At 42.1% G+C, this 19,105-nt stretch overlaps 3 protein-coding genes and 2 non-coding genes across 5 annotated transcripts; 1 reads left to right on the top strand and 4 right to left on the bottom strand.

Moving 5' to 3' along the window:
* The first annotated feature begins 2,900 nt into the window (after positions 1-2,900).
* Positions 2,901-9,100, top strand: LOC137784566 (small conductance calcium-activated potassium channel protein 1-like). The gene is made up of 9 exons (XM_068575342.1): positions 2,901-3,845; positions 4,392-4,487; positions 4,800-5,099; positions 5,625-5,746; positions 5,981-6,122; positions 6,204-6,314; positions 6,768-6,895; positions 8,182-8,251; positions 8,395-9,100. Exons 1-9 carry the CDS (start codon positions 2,976-2,978, stop codon positions 8,620-8,622), a joined length of 2,067 nt encoding a protein of 688 aa, XP_068431443.1. The 5' UTR covers positions 2,901-2,975; the 3' UTR covers positions 8,623-9,100.
* Positions 9,101-10,445: 1,345 nt separating this feature from the next.
* Positions 10,446-10,575, bottom strand: LOC137785289 (small nucleolar RNA SNORA35). The gene has a single exon (XR_011077486.1). It is a non-coding gene; the product is annotated as a small nucleolar RNA SNORA35 (small nucleolar RNA).
* A 191-nt stretch (positions 10,576-10,766) lies between these two features.
* Positions 10,767-13,164, bottom strand: rps27.1 (ribosomal protein S27, isoform 1). The gene is made up of 4 exons (XM_068575840.1): positions 13,033-13,164; positions 12,284-12,392; positions 12,078-12,188; positions 10,767-11,022 (listed from the first exon to the last, which is right to left on the bottom strand). The coding sequence occupies exons 1-4, from the start codon at positions 13,036-13,038 to the stop codon at positions 10,994-10,996; spliced, it is 255 nt and encodes an 84-aa protein (XP_068431941.1). The 5' UTR covers positions 13,039-13,164; the 3' UTR covers positions 10,767-10,993.
* LOC137785288 (small nucleolar RNA SNORA35) lies at positions 11,288-11,417 on the bottom strand. Its single transcript, XR_011077485.1, has one exon. It is a non-coding gene; the product is annotated as a small nucleolar RNA SNORA35 (small nucleolar RNA).
* Positions 13,165-13,560: 396 nt separating the features above from the next.
* Positions 13,561-18,390, bottom strand: lrrc71 (leucine rich repeat containing 71). Its single transcript, XM_068575839.1, has 16 exons — positions 18,237-18,390; positions 17,598-17,636; positions 17,394-17,525; positions 17,101-17,217; positions 16,934-17,009; positions 16,759-16,833; positions 16,541-16,609; positions 16,275-16,434; positions 16,109-16,192; positions 15,901-15,975; positions 15,614-15,700; positions 15,454-15,517; positions 15,278-15,348; positions 15,035-15,155; positions 14,466-14,557; positions 13,561-13,834 (listed from the first exon to the last, which is right to left on the bottom strand). Exons 1-16 carry the CDS (start codon positions 18,304-18,306, stop codon positions 13,745-13,747), a joined length of 1,422 nt encoding a protein of 473 aa, XP_068431940.1. The 5' UTR covers positions 18,307-18,390; the 3' UTR covers positions 13,561-13,744.
* Between the last annotated feature and the right edge of the window lie 715 nt (positions 18,391-19,105).

The raw sequence follows: 19,105 nt of genomic DNA, 5'->3' as shown, positions 1-19,105 counted from the left end.
GCAAAACCTGAACCCTATAAAGCTACAGCCACAAGACAGTTAGCTTAGCATAAAGACTGGAAACAGGGGGAAACAGCTGGCTTTGCTCTGTTCTGAGGTCACAAACTCTACCTGTTGTGTTGAGGTGTAACCACATGTTGTGGTTTTACGGTGGATTATGTGCCACTGTCTTGGCGGCGTGAGACTCCGCTGGCGACGATTTGGTTGTAGTTTCATGAGAAATTAGACATGAAGTCATTTCTATAAAGTTTACTGGATCATATTTGTTATCTAATTCCTTGAGATTTGTTTTGCTGTTGGATGGATGAATTAAATTAAAGTGCAGAGGGACTTTGTAATGTGAATGCAGACTGTTATGAAGTTTCAGACTCTTTAAACCATGTATATGGGAAAAACACTCCTGTTTGATACACAATTAATACACATTTTAACCAAAATGTATGACCAAAATGTGACATTTATTATCAGTTATATTTGCCATTAATTTTGATATTGATACTTCTTTCTGTTGTTCTGTATTTTCATGCAAAATAATAATTATATATGTGACACAAAAGGGGCAGCCAAATATGAAAGTGGAACACACTGTCTTATCTAACTCTTGGCAAATAAGGACTTTCCCCAAAATGTCAAACCTAATCATGACTTTTGACCTTTAAAGCACCATCATTTGTTCCGGCTGTTTGCTTCCTAATGGGACGTTTTTATCTTTTGACCAACAGATCAGACTGAAGCAATTAATATCCACGCCAGAAGATGAAACTGACACGCACTCAAGATTTAAGGCAAAACAGATTTGCTGTAAAGACCAGCCGCAGCAATTAGTGGACTTTAAAATATCCCGGTTTAATTTTACTTTTTTAGCTGCCAAACGTTGATTTGCAATAGAGGATACTAATTGAAAACCTCCTGGCAAACGGCCACAGAGGCAAGAAGAACTGACATACTTATCCACCGGCCACGGCGGCCAGGATTTACACGCACGTGGCAGGAGGCACGAACTGATTTAAAGCCTTGCAGATGTGCATATATCCATTCAGCATCTTGACAACTTAATTATGGGAGATTCTTCACCGCAGCAGACGGAGTCTTGCTTCAGCAGACTGAACAGTCATATTTTAGGATCTATTTCTCTGCGAGGACGTGAGATATGGTCTGTACTTAGCAGAGACCTCCCACAAAGGTGTGTGGTGTTGACAGACACACACTGAGACGCAGACCGTCGGGAATCTCCTGCACGCAGGATATCAAAACAAAAAATCCAGACAGCATCTGGCTAAGTCTCAGAGTATAGCTAAAGGAGTTTGAGCGAATTTAATCCGGTTTACATGTGGAGGGACGTCAGGCTGCCTGAATCAGACTACCACCGCGATTTCCATCGTCCACATGTGCATCCCCCGCTAACCAGCCTCCTTCCCCCCGTATATCTAAACACACGTTGTCTTCAGATTAGATGATGCCTTTCTTTATCCTGCTACTATCCGTATGCGCTCCGCCCACCCCTTTGCTCCTTGGGTCATTTGGAGGAGGCTATGTTATCTGTAGACCCATCTGCCACCAGGATTTAGATAAATAAATAATGCTGAATGTCATTGTTATGACTTTAATACTCCACACCGCTGCGTGCATATTGTTCGCTTAAGGGGCGACATATTTGATATTTCATAAGCTCATAAGTATCAGTTCTCGGCCTCACTTGATTAATCTGCAATACTAATCTGCGGAATTGGTATTGAGGTAAAGTTATACCCTTTTGGAGATTATTTTAATAAATAAATAAAGACAAAGTTTGTATAACCCACTTGCAATTGAACAAATTACAAATGAAAAGTGATATAATAGCATTTCTACTCAGAGAGGTTTTTAGGTTAAATTTTGCCCCCTCCACGCACATACGCACGCACACACACACACACACACACACACACACACACACACACACACACACACACACACACACACACACACACACACACACACACACACACACACTTAGGGAGGAGGAAATCTGTCAATCCGAGCTAAAAAAGAGACAGATGACTCACTCTTTGCCTTTGCTCAATGCAGCATCTGCAACTTAAATACTTTGCAGTCATTAAGCCCCTGCAGCTGTAAGGAAGATGTCTGATGGTGGACAACCGTACCAAGCCGAACATGGGAATACATGTCTGAAAATGTCATGGAGTTCGACGGAAATTCACTTCGTACAGCGTCATATGAAGGAGAAGTTCATAACCTCGGCTTGACTCTGTGGGAGGGGCTGCGTGACGCTGATGCCGTGGATTGCTGGAAAATTTATACATGCAGTGCAGATACGTTTGCAATACTTTGATTTGATCCCGCCGGGGTTCATCAGTGCTGCAGCTCGATCAGTTTTTATCGCTCAACTTTAAATTTGAACTTCCGAATGAAAGCGGCGTGTTTGAGTTTGCTTTGCGACAGGATTTCATTTGGAGGATCTTTTTGTGACTCAAGCAGATGGGACCATCTGGACCATAAACAGATTGAATACAAAAATAATTTCCAGATAGAAACAGCTGTTGTAAGCGTTGAGGCCTTTTTCTTCTTCCTCATATTTTGGAACACCTGACTTTGAGAAGGTAAGAATTCAAAAAAAGGGGTAAAATAGAAAATATTTATATTTTTTTTAGTAAAGTGTGCGACTAAATCTTGATTGTGTGTAAAACAAACAATTATAAACGTTTTGATTTTCCATCATTCTAAAATTGTATTAGAACCGGATGAATACAAAATAATACAATTAAGAATGCAATTTGTGCATCAGTACGACAAGCTTCTGGAAATCTTCGACAAAGCTACTAATCGCTGACTTCTTCTCGTAGCTGTGGCTTTCTTTCACAAAGTCGTTCTCCTCTGTTAAACCTCCCTTCCCACTGATATTGTCGCCTGTCTCTCTCCACCGTTCAAACCTCTGAATCAGATCCGGTGATTTACCACCTGGAGACTCCCTCGCCATGGAGCACTCCCCCTCTATGAACTTGTCGGTGGTGGATGAAGACGACTTGGAGGACCAGCGCCCCCTCCTCCCGCCCAGGATGGTTCCTCCGTCTCAGTCCTGCCCCCCGCAGTGCGGGATACACCGCACGGTCCAAACGTCGGCCGACCACACCGTGTGGCTGGACAGAACCCAGGCCATGGCCACCACACCGTTATACAACGGCCACCTCTACGTCCTGCCTTCGCCTCGCTCCAACAGGAGGGGAGACAAAAGCCAAGAGAAGAAGTGCGAGAAAGCGAGACAATATCCAGCACACAAGGAGTGTAATCAGCAGTGCAAAGCAATAAACGCAGGAGCTCACAGACTCCAGGAGAAAGTCACCTCCTTCACTGACGTGCCCATGTCTCCCCGCGGGTCACTCTTTAAGGGCCCCAGCAGGTCACACATAGAGGTCAAGGAGGTTGAGGGCCGAGGGCGCTGCAAGGCAGGCAACATTTCTTTGGAGATGTACGACCACCAGAGTCTACCAGAGATCATCATCACCAGCAAAGATGACGACTTCCAGCCGCACAACGAGACGTTCCTGCATCGCCCGCACCTGACCGAGGCCAAAGGACGTCTGCCAGGAGTGGAGTGTCCCGGTCCGATCCCCGATCCCAATTCCCAGCCCAGCCCGAAACACAAGGAGGACGCCAAAGACGACGCCAAAGACGACTCCAAAGACGGCTCATACTGGAAGACCCACAACATCGGCTGGCGGCTGGTCCACAGGAGGGCTCTGTTTCTGAGGAGGCAGCGGCTGAATGACTGCGCCTTGGCAGTGGGGATATTTGGGATGCTGCTGATGGTGACGGAGACAGAGCTCTCCTGGAGTGTCTACAGCAAGGTCAGAGAGACGGGACACAACACACTGAGACCCTGAGAAATCCTTTGAGAGATGTGAATGTAACAGGAAAAGGTTTTTCCAAAAAAAATGATCTAACTGCATCACTATCGTCTCCTTTAAAAATAGTTTACTGTCTAAGAAATTAGATTTTGAGTAATCACAACTTTCACTGCAAAAAAAACTGTCCATTGAATTTTTTGTTTCCCTTTTTCTATTTTCCGGTTTGTATATCTTGACCGGCCTGGAAATTATGTTAAGTCAGTATATGAATTGACCTCCCACCAACAGCAGGAAAAGGCACAGTGCGCCCATAAAGTCATGGTCATTACGTCATGCACATGGATTATCCAAATGCATGTAAGATTATGAGGTTGCAGAGGATCACTGACGTCATTTTATAGATTGAGCTTTGTAAGGACAACAACTATCAGATTGACAATCGTGTGTGTGTGTGTGTGTGTGTGTGTGTGTGTGTGTGTGTGTGTGTGTGTGTGTGTGTGTGTGTGTGTGTGTGTGTGTGTGTGTGTGTGTGTGTGTTCCCCTCAGAGCTCCATCTACTCCCTCACACTCAAGTCCATCATCAGCTTGTCTACAATCATCCTGCTGGGCTTCATCATAGCGTACCACTGCTGTGAGATTCAGGTAACTTCTCTTCACAACTGAAGTGAAACAGCTCAATATTTAATAAGCAGAAAGTAAACAATGTTAGAAAGGAAAGCCGGAAAAAATAAAAATGTCTTTTTTTTTTAGTCCTTTAAAAGAGTACTAACATGGTCAGCCAGTGTAAAAGAGTAGGAGAACCACAATGTTTCATGACATCACTTGAAGCAATTTATCTTATTCTTTGTGAAGCTCCCTCTGGCTTCATAAAAATGTTTCTCACACGCAGTTGTACTTCCGAGACTAAAACCGAATAAGATGTAGAGAATCGGTGACCCGATTTGTCTTTGGCAGCTCTACGTTCACGACATTGGTGCAGAGGATTGGCGGATCGCCATGACCAGCGATCGCGTGGCTCTGGTCGGCCTGGAGCTGGCAACGGCGGCCATTCATCCATATCCAGTGGGTCTGCTGACGTACTTCCAGGAGACCTTCCAAAACTCCACAACTCCCCTGATCCTGTCGGAGACGGAGCTGGAGATAGTCCTGGCTCTGCCCATGTTCCTGAGGCTCTACCTGCTGGGCCGCGCCATGATGCTGCACAGCCGCCTCTTCACCGACACCGCGTCTCGCAGCATCGGCGCGCTCAACAAGGTGGGACGTCGCCCACGGGCCGCCGACAGAATCGGGCTTTAACCGGCTCGGCTAGTACAGTGAAGAGATCACGCGCTTTTAAGTGAGCGAGGATTTGCACTGTCAATTTTGATATCATTTAAAAACTGTGCAGAAACCTGCATGACTCATGGGATATTAAAGTGTATACTTTGGACAGAGATTTGGGCTGGGCCTCCTCTATGAACGTTTCATGCACATCTGTTTATGCCTTCTGTCTGGTGGGCCGAGGAGTCTCCAGAGGTTTGACTATTGAAGTGTGTCCCTCGCTAGCTCTGCTTTGCTTCTTGGCCTTCTTTTCCACAGTTGATGACATGCACCCGGCTAATCCCCTCCCTTATAAATGCCATTTAAGTGAAGAGGGATGAAAATGGCCTTTGTCTCCCCACAGCAATGCCAAACCTGCCATCCATGTATCAAGCAAAGATTGAGAACAGGTTTTCTTATCCCTCGTCTCCTCTGCGTTATATAATCATAATCTGACAGGTGCTATTCTAAATTCTTTAGATACACTTCAACACCCGGTTTGTGGGAAAAACACTCATGACCACCTACCCCGGGACTGTGCTGATGATTTTCAGTGTCTCTCTGTGGCTCGTGGCAGCGTGGGGCTTACATGTTTGTGAGAGGTAAGCGATTATATCTAAATCTCAACTGCTGAATCTGTAGCAGTGTCTAAAGTGGTCCAATGCCTGAATACAAAGTAAACTCCGTCAGTAATGTGAAGGTAGAGTGTATTTATGGGCTTCAGGGCTCATTCCCGCTGCACCCAATTCAGCTAGAGTAATCTTTGAAGACCAGAAAGAGAGAAAATATAAGCAACATGGAAATATAGTAAGATAATATCCTTTTGATTCCTACAGACACCACAACTACAGAGACCTGAGTAGCAACTACATGGAGGCCTTGTGGATGGTCTCTGTCACCTTCTTGTCCATCGGTTACGGAGATGTGGTGCCTCACACCTACTGTGGTCGCAGCATCTGTCTCCTCACCGGGATAATGGTGAGTCAGCGACTTTATAGTTTCCCTTCACAACAAAATTCTCACTGTAAATCCTAATAAAAGTGTCTAATCCTGTCATAGGGCGCTGGCTGCACAGTCCTGGTGGTGGCGGTGGTTGCCAGGAAGCTGGAGTTGACCAGAGCAGAGAAACATGTTCACAACTTCATGATGGACTCGCACATCACCAAGAGGGTGAACACCAATGTTTCCCTCAGTGTGGCTTTATTTTACATATTGATGTTAATGAAACAGGCATGGGTTGAGTCTTATTTTGTCATGCAACCGCTTAAATATGCAGTTTTATCCTTGCACGCTTCAGATAACACATGTCAACTCATATTAATCCGAAGAAAAAAAGCTGTGAATGGACTGAAACAAGTGGACATTGCTCAATACAACTCGTTTACAGAATACTCCAGCAGCATGTCAATTTAAAAAGCATTTCAATTAGAAAACACACGAATGATATCAGCCGACAAGAAAATGTGTTTCAGGCTTTAAAGTGGAGAACGAGACTAAATGCATAGTTCACTGAGGTTATTACGTAGGGGCCGTTCAGCATCTGCAGTCCATAACACTGCTTTCAGGTCATATGCATAAACATAAAATAACAATCCTGACTGATTTTCTCCATCCTTTTACTAGATAAAAATTTCCGCAGCAAATGTGCTGAGGGAGACTTGGCTTATCTACAAACACACTAAGCTGTCGAGGGAGAGAGACCACGGTCGAGTCCGCATGCATCGACGGAAGCTGCTTCTGGCCATCCACCAGTAAGACACTTAACCCTAATAAACCGCTGTTCTTCACTTTATTTGCGACATGTGCTATATGTATAATAATATTAACCTGATAATTAATCAAAGCCTAATTAGTTCCACATCCTGACCCACAGTGAACGTGACCATTTAAAGGAGCAGTGTGTAGTGTTTTGTTGCATCTCGTGGTGAGGTTGCAGAAGACTGAAGGCTCGCCCTCGCTCACCCTTCCCTTTCCACGCGTGTTGGAGAACTACGGTGGCCTCTTGGTGACATAAAAAGGCGATAGGCTCTTGCTTGAGCCGTCGTTTGGTCGCTCCGTTCTGACTTTTGTTTTGGGATGTTCACTTATTAACCGACATTCCCTAAACAGGAAGGAGGAAACACTGTTTATGTACAGAACCGGAGTGCAGCGATAGTTTAGTGTGCAATAAAAATGCCACATAAAAGTCATAGTACTCAACGCCATTTAAATGTATTAACAAAATTTATAATATAGTATGCCATTAAAAAAAATCATAAAAAGTTACCGTATAGCATGCCAATGAAAACTCATCAAATAAGTTATAGTCATAGAATAGTATGCCATAAAAAAAAAACATAATGTATTTCATAAAAATTTTAAGTCGTACAAATGTTGTTTAAAAACTTTTGAAATGTCACAGACAGTTTAGGGCTCCATTTGAAAATAAATAAAAAGGGCTATAGTATTATGTGGACTTTTTTTTACATAGGACATCGAAGTATACCGTCCCATAAAAATATCTCAGGAAGTCCTTATATAGTGTTCCATAAAATAGTAATAAAACATATAGTATGACTTGACAGTTACTGAACACCTAATGAATTAATGTATGTATAAGCATAGGATTTTCTTCATTAAAAAGCATAGCACAGCATAATAGTATGCCGATTTTTTGGCACCGTTTCACCAGCACCCACAATTACATTTTACGGCTGTTAGGAGCCCTCCATGTCCTTTGTGCAATGCATTGCAGGAGAATACTCTTAATCAACAGTACGCTCACAAATCGATTGAATGTATATTTTTTGTCACTTTTCCAGTGTGAATACTAAAAGAAATTGTCAGAAACTGAGCGATCCACATACTGTAAACAGTTTTTATTGGTATTGCTCTGCCAAACTATAAAAACTGTTGATGATGTCTCATGTTTATACAATATTTATGTGGGTCAACTGCGCTTTAACATTTCTCCTCTGATCACGTTTTTGACATCATAAAAATAGCAACATCATACTAACCTACTGTAGTACCTAAAACTAAATAAGTGTTTCTGCAGACTGCGGCAGGTGAAGATAGAGAAGAGGATACTGGCAGACCAGGGGAACACACTAGTGGACCTCTGTAAGGTGAGGGAGGCAAGTGGATGCAACCTTTTCCATTTCAAACTGGAAAAAAACTGAAACAAAGTAGTATCTAACATTCCCTGATGGCTTTTTCTTCTCTTCTCTTGGTGGACCTACGTTGGGGTTGGTCATAAACCCCAATGTAGATGCAAACCGTGATGTATGACGTGCTGACGGAGGTGCAGGGCTGCAGAGGGGAGCTGGACACACACATCCACAGCCTCCAGAAGAACGTGGAGGAGTTGAGGGAGGGCTTCAAGAGCCTGATGCCGCTCCTGTCCAGCACCCTGTCCACGCAGAACTCCTCCATCCGCCACCTGCTCAGGGAGAGGGAGGGGAAGACGGAGACGGCTGGAGCGAGCGTCGACAGGTAGAGAAGAAATAAAGGCTTCTCGAGTGCTCCTGGGGGACGTATCTGCCTTTAATGCAGCTATAGTGATGATGTCGGGACATTACTCTTACGGGCGGTTGATAGATACGTGTTGATAACAAAATAAAGGCTCTACTGATGTATGTAAAATGCATTTAAAAAAAATAGGTAGCACTAATTTCTGTAGCAGAAATACCATAAAATCCAAATTTTTGAATCAGTCATAATTCCCTTCTTATGAAGGCTTTTTACATTGTTGCTGGACTGACAAAGAAATGTAAAGATTGTAGTAAAATAACAACTTATTGACTTGTTGAAGGACTATTTGATTTGCAGTTTGTCTTGGTCTTATATGTTAGTGAATTGATTATTTTTGGGCAGTTAATAAAGATAAAACATGTGGACATTTTTCACTGTTTTGTGATTGAACTGTCACAGCCCTGATCAATACGTTAACTCAAGCAGAAAATAAACCTGGACAGAGAACTGTAATCACTTCATGTTAGTGAGTAGCTTTACCTGTAAACAACTGCACTTTCCTCTTATCATGTAATGACAATTGAAAAAGTATGGTTTGGTGTTCGGTAGTACTTTCTAATAAAAATGATCAAATTACTCCCTTTGTATTAAATATCTCAGACAGTAAAGGAATCCCTTTCTTCGTATAGGAAACTAACAAACAAGCCAAAATGAACATGAACAGTGGATATCCATCTCCTGTCCAGTTTGTATTCAGGTTTTAATTCAGATCAGACTGCCGCCATCTTAGAGGAACAAGGCACTACAACCCAGAGCGCCGTCTCTCTCCTTCAGCACCAGGAACAACAAGTGCTGCTTCCTCCTGAAGGACCAGAGCCGTATGTCAGAGGAGACAATGGACAGAAAACGTACACAGCTATATATATATACTGCCAGTAAAAAATCATGGTCTACACTATTGATGGCAAAATGAAGCTTGCTGAAGCGTTGAAGCTTTCCATCCAATCGGTTCTCTCATGGGAACCATTGGGCTTCATTTGCTCTACTGCGCCACCAAGTGGACAACACGTCAAACAGGTGATAGGTAATAACACCATGGCTTTGGTGTGTGAAGCCTTGAATTGAAAAAATAAACAAATTATATTTTTGATGCCAATACATCAATTATTAACTTATTAATATTGCCTGTCTTTATGATATAATAAGGGGGGAAAGGAAGGTGGAAACTAATTAGGGAGAGGGTTGTGATGTGACTGTGCTTATGTTACTGTACAACATTTTATTCCTTTTTATAAAAACTAGAGCTTTTCCACAGTGCTGGGCTTTTGGAGACTATTTCACATACTTCACCAAAATCTACCTGATTACTCGACACATCACTAGAATACACTAGTAATAAAAGTCATAGTATATCACATGTTAACTCCTAAAAAATTAATTATGTAATATGTCAATGAAAATGTACAAAAGGTCAAAGTTTAACATCGCTATACTGTGATTATAAAATCATATTTTTTAGTCCTATGACTTTAAAAAATGTACTATAATTGTTAAAGTTTTTTAGTATGTTAAACAAATTTAAACAGGTTGCAAAAAAGTTACAAGTCATTGTATAGTACAGAAGTCATAGTGCAGTCATAAACAGACAGCGTGGTATATCAAAATACATGTTTACAAAGTTGAAAAAACCTCAAGGTATGTCTAAAAATGTCATAGTATTTTAAAGGTATCATGAAAAAAACAGTTAACCGTTGAAAGTTTAAAAAAATTAACTAAATTATGAAGATTAGACGAGCTACACAATGCTCACTGGGCCACCAACAGTATCAGAGTTGTAGCTAAAAAGGTTTGTGTTCTCAGTCTTCGAAAGGGGGGAGCCACTGGTTTAGCTCAACCCTTCTGCAAACCGAGGTCCATCTGGCACTGGAATGAGATTGGAAGACCACGGAGGAGGAAGTCCAGTCACTTGGCAGTGCGGCCAATAAACTTCAAAATGTCACATTCATTTAAATCATGCACAAATAATCCCCAGCCAAATGATGTATTGGTTGATCTAGTGCAGAAAAAAGTGTCCGTTATGAATCATCTAACTAAATTTGTTTGCATTCAATGTCTCAGAGTGTAAATAAATCCTTCCACTCAAACAGGAAACTAACCACACACAAACCGTTCCTTTAGCCAAAACAACATTTTATTAAGAGAGACAGGGTTGGAGGGTAGAGGTACAGCAACAACCGATCTGTCAACATGAACAGTGGAAACCCATCTGCAGTCCAGTTGGTCTGCAGGTCTCGCTTCAGATCAGACCACTGGGTCTGCCGCCGTCTCGGGAGGCAGAATGCGCTGATATCCACCGGTCCATCCCCTCCTCTCCCATTCAGCTCCGGGGAGAGCAGCTAGTGCTGCTTCCTCCTGAATGAGCACCCTGCCAGAGGAAACAATGACAGTCAGAAGACCGGCCTCACAGTACAGAAATACTGCAAGTGGTGCACACCGTTGCTATTGTCCTACAGTGCTGATTCAAGAGGCATCCATTGTGTGTCCGTAAGAAATGTGAACATCAGGCTCAAAAGCAGAAGATTTGACAGCAAACCAGACAGATTAAATTATGAAGATCAGACGAGCTACACCGTGCTAACTAGGCCACCAACAGTATCAGAGTTAAACTAAACAACGGTTGTAAAGTAAGTATTTGTTCTCAATCTTCGAAAGGGGGGAGCCACTGGTTTAGCTCAACCCTTCTGCAAACCGAGGTCAATCTGGCACTGGAATGAGATTGGAAGACCACGGAAGAGGAAGTCCAATCACTTGGCAGTGCGGCCAATAAACTTCAAAATATCTCAAATTAATTTAAATCATGTACAAATAATCCCCATTCCTCAGGGTGCGAAGCACCAGCCAAATGGCAACAATCAGGTGAATTTAAGACGCATAAGAAAATGTCACCGGTCTGCCACACTGGCCGAGATGATAATTAATCAATGGTTCAGGAATTTATATTGTTTTCAATCTTGGTCTCTGGTTTGGAGTTCTGGTCATAAGCACAAAGCAGTAAAAATGACTCTAACCGTGATCCTGGTTGGCTGTCAAGCACAAAGTTGTAGCATCTGAATAAAATATTAGTTTTACACTAAATTAAATGTGAGGCTACTGAATAGGATTTTTTTTCAAGTGACCAGTTTAATACAAGTTAAGTATTGGGTAATCTAGTGCGGATAACACTGTCTATTGAAAAACAGTACCTGTGGATTGTAAAAGTGAATTATAAAAGGCATCATATTGGTCCTGCATTATTTCAGGTTCTGTTGCCCAATACAATATTAAACAGATGGGAAAACATACATTTTGAGCCTCTCACAGGACTTATACCATATTTCAGTCACTTAAAAGTGGTGGGTAGGCGTGTGGGATATTGTGCCGTACCAGTTAACTTTGTGACGTGTATGCGGTGTGACGTGTATGCGGTCGGTTAATACTGACCCTCTGTGAGACGTGCTTTGCCTCCAGTGGGCTGACACAGGACTGTTGAACAGCCAACACACAGCACGACTGTCTGAGCGTGGCTGAACACTGTCGTGATCTTGTAGCATCCTGGAAAGATGAAAACAAGAGACCGGTTACAACACCCAACTACCCCAAATGATACAGTACTTGCTTAGATGTGCATGGAGGGGCGAAAACTGTACCTGGACATTTCACATCCATGAAGTACGAGTTAGGACTCTGAACAAGACGCTTCTTCTTGTGCCTCCTCTTTTCCTCCTCAGGGGACGGGTGCAACAAGTCTTTTGCGAGCTGCATTAAGGAAGGAAATGGACAGAGGGATTGGTTAACCTCAATAGAAAAATGTTAACAGTTTGTTAAAAGAACACTGTTAATTAAGATAATGCACGGGCTATTTAAAGCAAAAATAAACCTTGATCATTCAAATACATTAAACTGTCTAAAATAACAGCCTTCTATTGAGTTGGCATAGTTTGTATTTAGCAAAAGGAGTGGTGCGTTCAGGCTCCTCGGCTGGCCTACACGACTTGGTTAAGTAACCCAGGCATTTTACGTCAATCGCGGGTAATATTTTTATATCTGGGCACCAGCTGCACACTTGCCGGATCATAGACCCAATAAACATCAGTCGAGAGGAAACTACGACTCCTGATGTGAAGTCCGTGAGGTTACTAGCGCGGTCGGATCCTCCGTTGAACTGGCTCCATGATTGCGGAGTGCGCGCAGCCATCTTGTGTCACAATGCGCTCGCAATGCGCTCAGACGTGAATTATTATTTGTGTAAAACTGGGACCAAAACTGAACGAAAGCATCCGCAACCGACACCAGTCGAGTCGCTATACTCTTACGTAACAATAGAGCCGTGCGGCGGCTCTCTAGCGGTGTATTATATGATACATATGTCATTTAACAGCGGCCTGCGGATACTCACTGGCATGTTGGCGAGGAAATAGCCGCTGCCGAAAAGGAGGCATTACCGGAAGCGACGGGTTGATATCGGTGGCTCCTTAGAGCACAAACCGGACGTGACGGCTTTACAGGACGTGGCGGCCATGTTGGTGAGGTCCAAACTCCACCCTGCGCCCTCTAAGCACGAGTGAGCTCCCTCTGCCGAGCGACCTTTCTATATTTAATCCCCACATGTCTTAACTATGCACGACAGCTGCCCTACTATTTTAACAAAGAATTAAGAAAAATATCGTATCGTAATTTTAAAATCAACTCCCCAATTTTGCTGAGGCAATCACAAATCAATAAATGAAGCCGACTGTTCCTATTATAAAATAAGACAAAATAAAATAATCCTCTATTAGTATCCTAGTGGGGAAATTGCAGGATTACACAACAGACAAGTATAGTGCACACAAGACACACGTAGTTAAATAACATTAAAAAAAAAAAGTAATATAAATAAACAGTAAAACAGTAATACAACAGTAAATAATTCACAATAGCAGTATTATACAGACAAAAAAAGGATTTATTTTTGTTAATACTTCCATGTTTTTGTCTCATGTGTTACAAAAGCACAACAGAGGGAGAAATAAAGGTGTCTTTTTCATGTTGAGAAAATTAAAAGTACAGTTTGTAGAATTAGATTAGTTCTCTCAGCATGAATACGCACTCGGTTCCTCTTGTGTCTGTTAGGAGCTCTTCTGTTTTAGTGGATCTCTGAGCGTCATCAGTTCTGTTATCTTCACATAATACTCACAATCTAGTGGGAAGTGGTTTCTCTGAAAGACAGGTTTGAAAAATCATCACACAAATCATCTTTACATTACTCTGCAACCGATTCTTAACACTGTAGATTCCATCAAACGTGTCGGTGGTATATTCACAGTAAGTCACTGATGCACCTAAACCAGTATATAACTTAAATAATCCAAACTACTAAAATACTTTCCTTCAGCAGAAATACCACGAAACAAAGTACGCAGTGGGGCACTTCAGATGCAATTTATTTAAGTGAAATTAAAAGGAGTGTAGTGTAAAAAAAACAAACCCAAAAAAACATGCTTTAATAGATAAAAAGTTAAAAGCAGCACATTTAAAATGCACCTCAACCAATTTTCCCACATTTCCAGATCCCAGTAATAACTTGGCAAGAAGAATAATATCATTACCAATAGGAATGCTATTATTGTATATGTACGATTATTGAAATAAAATCCAAGTTGTTGTACGCCAAAGTTATCATTTATGTTAATACTGATTTCCAAAACATCCCAAAAATGTAATCAAATAAAAGTACACAAATCCAGGGACAGTATGCATTATTTTTGTAATTTACACACACATGCACGCACACACTCACACAAACACACACAAACACTCACACACACAGTGTTGGCTTGAGTCACACACCTGCAGAGAGAGACGCAGCAGGCCTTCTCCTTCCCCCTGCATCTCGAGTGATTTCAGGAAAAGAGGCAACGCCTTCTTTGTAATTCTATTTCCTACACGAATACACAGACGACATTTTACTTATCTTTAATAAACCGGAAGGTTTCATTTTTTCTTTTGTGCATCGTCCTGCAGAAGAAGCTGTTAACTAAAGCAACCAGCTCATACAAAACAGAAACTAATTTCAATAATTTAAGGTGATCTTTCAACAATAAACCTTCATGTATTTTTCTAAACAAATGACAAAAGCATGTCAAATATTATATGTAGGACTGAAAAATATTTAACATAATAATTAATATTAAGTAAACAAAAACCAACATCATCTGTGCAAAAGCATTTTGAAAAGGAAACTTTGCTTGTTGATTCTGAAGAACCCACAACATAATTGATGTTCCATATTGATAAGTTTAGTTGAACATGTCTCTGCTATCAAACCTGACTGTAGCCTCTGGAAATACCTTGATGTGAAAGGATTTCAGATTGAACATCTTATTTTGAACTGAGATAAACATCTCACAGTTACTGACCTGCCAAGTTGAGGGAGTTGAGCACCTTGTTTCCAGGCAGAAACAGCTCTCCATCCCTGTACTGCACCTGCTGGTCCAGCAGGGGGTTCACCACCTCCATCACCTCTTCCTGCGGACACACCTAGAAAGAAGTTAGCAAGTGTGAGATGGAACAAGATTTTTGCTCTTCAGACAGAATTATTTACTGCACTGTGTCCATATGGTGCCTGGCACACAGGCTCAGAAAGTGTGTCTCTGGTATACCTCTGGTACAGTCGGTGCTTTCTCTTGCTCTCCATGCTTAACAGTTTTACTTTGAGTCTTTGTATCAGAAGCTGGAGGAGATTTAAAGAGACAGCAATGAATAAAAATGGGAAGATAAAAATCCCAGCTGTCAGGGGAAGAAAGCAAAAGTGTTATTCTGTGATGGAAGCGATTACATTTCTTCTGAGATTTTGGGTTTTCTTTGACGACAACTGGTTTCTCATCTTTCTTGGATGTTTCCTGTAAATTAAAAGATCTCAAGATTACTTCTCAAGGTTTACAAACCACAGATAGCAAATGAGTTCCACTCGTTAGACAGATTATTTGGCACGTTACCTTTTTTTTCCCTTTGTTTTCCCCTTTGCATAGTGAAGTGCAGCTGGCTACTGAGTGAACCTCGTCAGCAGGCTGCTCAGGCTCAACCTTTAAAGATATGAAAATATAGTTTTATTGTGTTTATTAGAACGTCTTGATATTATATACTTGTAAGAACCTAGTTTGAAACCTTTCAAACGAGAGCATTTTTCTAGAGTAATGAACGTCCGTTTACTTTTAGACCGAAACACTTTAATGTTTAGGATTAATTCTAGGGAAGAGTGGGTATTTGATATTGCTGCACTTACAGACTGCGGTCTTTCCAGAAGCATCTTCCTCCTCTCCACAACTTCTTCATGAGTGAGAGCAAACTCTCCAAGAATCTAAAAACGTTAGCGGCAAAGGGGTGGAGACGTATACAATTACAGAATATAATGCAATTATCTGACTATACAATCTAACCACTAAATTAATTGCATTATATGCCAAGTTAACATCTTTAATGTAAATGGATACCGCAGCCAGATGAGCAGCTCCCAAGTCTCCAATATGATTGTTGCACAGTGAGAGGATGAGCAAACCTCGGTTGAACCGCAGGCCCTGAGAGACAAAACAAGATGCATGAAGACTGCACCTCAGCAGTCATGAGGGGAACATTAGTTGTGCCTGTCCCGGGTTGTACCTGTGCAATATGTGTCGCACCAGCATCGCCGATAGAATTGAATGCCAGATTGAGTGACAAGAGGTTCTTGTTGGAAGATCTGGTTGTTGAGAGCGCCGACCCGATGAGTTGAGCGCCCTTGTCTCCCATCCGATTATTTCGCAGGGACAAGTGGGTGAGGCTTGACCGAATACAAACACACAACCGGAATAAGGCGTCTCTTTTGGGGTTCTGTTTGAACAAGTTCTCCACTGCTGTGTGAGATTGGAAAACACTGGGTGACTTACACGCTGTCTTCAGAGAGAAGAAGGTGGTAGCTCTGCTCTGGAAGATGGTTGCCCTCCAGTGTCACAGCTCTGGCATAAAACAAAGCAGGAGGACCATCAGTAACCCTCGGCGTTGGATCGATAACGTTATAAACACACTGTGATGTAAATGTCCCGCCAGTTCTACAACCTTTTTGTCAATAAGTCTCACAGTGTGAATGCCAGCAGAAGCCACCCACCTGAGGTTGGAGCACAGTGATACCGTGTCCACCAGGGAGACAACCATTTGATCCGTCAGTCCTGCCTGCCAAAAACTGCAGCACAGAGGACAAGATTACCCAAACAAACAAGAACAAAACAGTGACAGCTGTAACCCTGTTCGCTGTAACAGGAGTGCATCAGTTCAGTACTCACTGAAGGCTCTGGAGCTTGCTCAAGGAGGGAAACATCTTCTGTAGCACTCTGGCAATCTTCTCATCTACCTTCCACCCTGTGTTTGTTTGAAGTCAAATGAGGATTTAAGAAGAGAAAACATTTCAAATATGGCTGTAAATATTTCACTGTGGATTTTTTGTTCTTACCCAAAACCTTCAGTTTATTGGCGCTGAGGGGATCTTCATTCTCCACTTCCACTTGGAGACGTGGCTTAGACCAGAGTGGTGCAGCATTTAACTGTGACTGACAGTCCTCTGAAGGTACTATCATGATAATTAGAAGTGAACTGAAGCTGAGATTATTTTTTTTAAAAAGGAAAGCGACTGTACATTCAGACTTCCCACATGATGAACTATACAGTACAGGGAAACATTTTACAGGGTACAATAAGATAGCATGTGTCTGCCATGCGGTCAGATCAGGAGCAGCTCTCGTTTACCTGTGACCCGTTCAGGTTCAGTGGTGGATGAGGTTGACGGCCTGGTGGTGACAGCTGGGATATCCTTCATGTCCAAAAGGGCACAAAGACCATAGAAGTCAGTCTCCACATGGCCTGAGCACTGATACCCGTCTGTGGGATGGAGGGTTTCAACTTTAAAGTGACCATAAAAAAACATAGCAACAACAGTCTGATGTTACTTACCAAAAGTCAGAGAAGGCAATTTGGAGTTTGGAGTTTGGCCTGAAAACAACAGAATGAGCAGCGTTTAGCAATTCTCCATTTTAATTGTGAATTACTATATCATATATCAGAGAGTAAAGCTATTGAATGTGTATGTGTAAGTTGTACAAGCATTAAATGATTAAAACGTTATTATTCTTAGATCTTTATAAAATGTACAGAACATGATTTAATTTCACAATAAACAGACGACTGTGTTTGGATTATTTAGAAACGACTGCTTATTTCTAGTGTTAGAGTAACTATAACTGAACCATTTCAAGATGTTTGTGCTCAACTTAATTACTCATATTTCAATCTTTATTTTCACTTTTTTTTTTAATTATTTTTTTTTTACTTATTCTTCTTTACTACAATTCTGTTTTAATTAAAAAGTTAAACAAATAATAAGCACCGTGCCATGTTTTTTTTTTGGTAATATATACTCATTGAAAGCCGATATCATTTACAGATAATCTACTTAGAGGTGTAAAAGTTTCAAGCCGGCTGTCATACATTAATCGTCTCGTCAGTGAAATGTAACGCTCATTCTTTATGGATTTATTAGCCGATTTGAGCTCCTGCTGGCTCTCTGACCTGCTGAAGAAAGACTCGTCTCACCTGAGTTTCTAGAGACCTCGTCCTCTGCTTGGGCCTTTTCTGTTTTCTCTTTGTGTCTCTCTCTGGACATTGTTGTGTCCCGAAGTCGCAGATGTAGTGACAATATTGTTGTGCAGAAGTGAGCTCGAGTCAGCGAACAGCCGGGTCCCGTGGATCAACTTCCGGTGTTGTCATGGCAACACGTGCGCGCACTTTGCTTGAGTGGGCGGGGCTTGCGGTAATGACGTACCCAAGGTATTTGTTATGCCAATATCTGACTTACCTAGTGGAACATTCAAGTCTGTCAAAGTTGAGTTCAGGGATACAGTTCTAGAAATTACCCACATCCCCACATTTGTCCCCACAGGTGACAGCAGTCACCCTCCCATCATTGGAAAGGATGTGATTAAGATCGAAGTGGAAGAAAAGCCCAAACCAACAAAAAAGTCTTGCACCTGCAGGTTCTTCTCGTCTGTGAGGAAAACCATCTGCATGAGCTGTAAGCGCGCCCCTGTGACCAATATACCTGCCCCTGTTGGGATAAGACTTCACCAGTCACCAGATGGTACAGAGGAGAGCATCTCTGTGACCTATATACGTGGCCCTGGCAGGGTGAGACTTCACCAGTCACCCCAGGTCATAGAGGAGTGCGCTCCTCTGGCCCGTGCAGAGGCCTCCGACAGGTTATGTGAGCAAACACGTGTCGAAACTGCGCAAGAGGCAATAATAGCACAGGAAGACATTCAAAAACATTGCGTTGGGTTTGTGGTGGAGAAAGTGGTTTCGCGGATATACGTGAAGGCCAAAGTGTCAGGTGATTTGATATCCAGGGCCACACTTAAGCGTCTATATGAAAGAACATGGGCGAAAGTCGAGGGTGTCGATTTTGA

Source organism: Clinocottus analis, unplaced genomic scaffold (assembly GCF_023055335.1).
Source record: "Clinocottus analis isolate CAN_PGR_092001 unplaced genomic scaffold, fCliAna1.0.p SCAF_14, whole genome shotgun sequence".
NCBI classification, from domain to species: Eukaryota; Metazoa; Chordata; class Actinopteri; order Perciformes; family Cottidae; genus Clinocottus; species Clinocottus analis.
The sequence above is the reverse complement of the archived record's forward strand: the minus strand, read 5'-3'. Positions and strand labels throughout refer to the sequence as shown.

Excerpts from the sequence above, each read along its gene's own strand:
- rps27.1 (XM_068575840.1), bottom strand. Across the intron at positions 12,189-12,283 it reads CATGGATGTGAAATGTCCAG|GATGCTACAAGATCACGACA; the intron begins GTACAGTTTTCG and ends TCATCTTTCCAG. Across the intron at positions 11,023-12,077 it reads CAAAGCACGTCTCACAGAGG|GGTGCTCATTCAGGAGGAAG; the intron begins GTCAGTATTAAC and ends TTCCTCTGGCAG.
- LOC137784566 (XM_068575342.1), top strand. The coding sequence starts at position 2,976 with ATGGAGCACTCCCCCTCTATGAACTTGTCGGTGGTGGATGAAGACGAC. Across the intron at positions 4,488-4,799 it reads ACCACTGCTGTGAGATTCAG|CTCTACGTTCACGACATTGG; the intron begins GTAACTTCTCTT and ends TGTCTTTGGCAG. Across the intron at positions 6,896-8,181 it reads CTGCTTCTGGCCATCCACCA|ACTGCGGCAGGTGAAGATAG; the intron begins GTAAGACACTTA and ends GTGTTTCTGCAG.
- lrrc71 (XM_068575839.1), bottom strand. The coding sequence starts at position 18,306 with ATGTCCAGAGAGAGACACAAAGAGAAAACAGAAAAGGCCCAAGCAGAG. Across the intron at positions 17,526-17,597 it reads ATTGCCTTCTCTGACTTTTG|ACGGGTATCAGTGCTCAGGC; the intron begins GTAAGTAACATC and ends TCCATCCCACAG. Across the intron at positions 16,435-16,540 it reads CTTCTCTCTGAAGACAGCGT|CCTCACCCACTTGTCCCTGC; the intron begins GTAAGTCACCCA and ends TATTCGGTCAAG.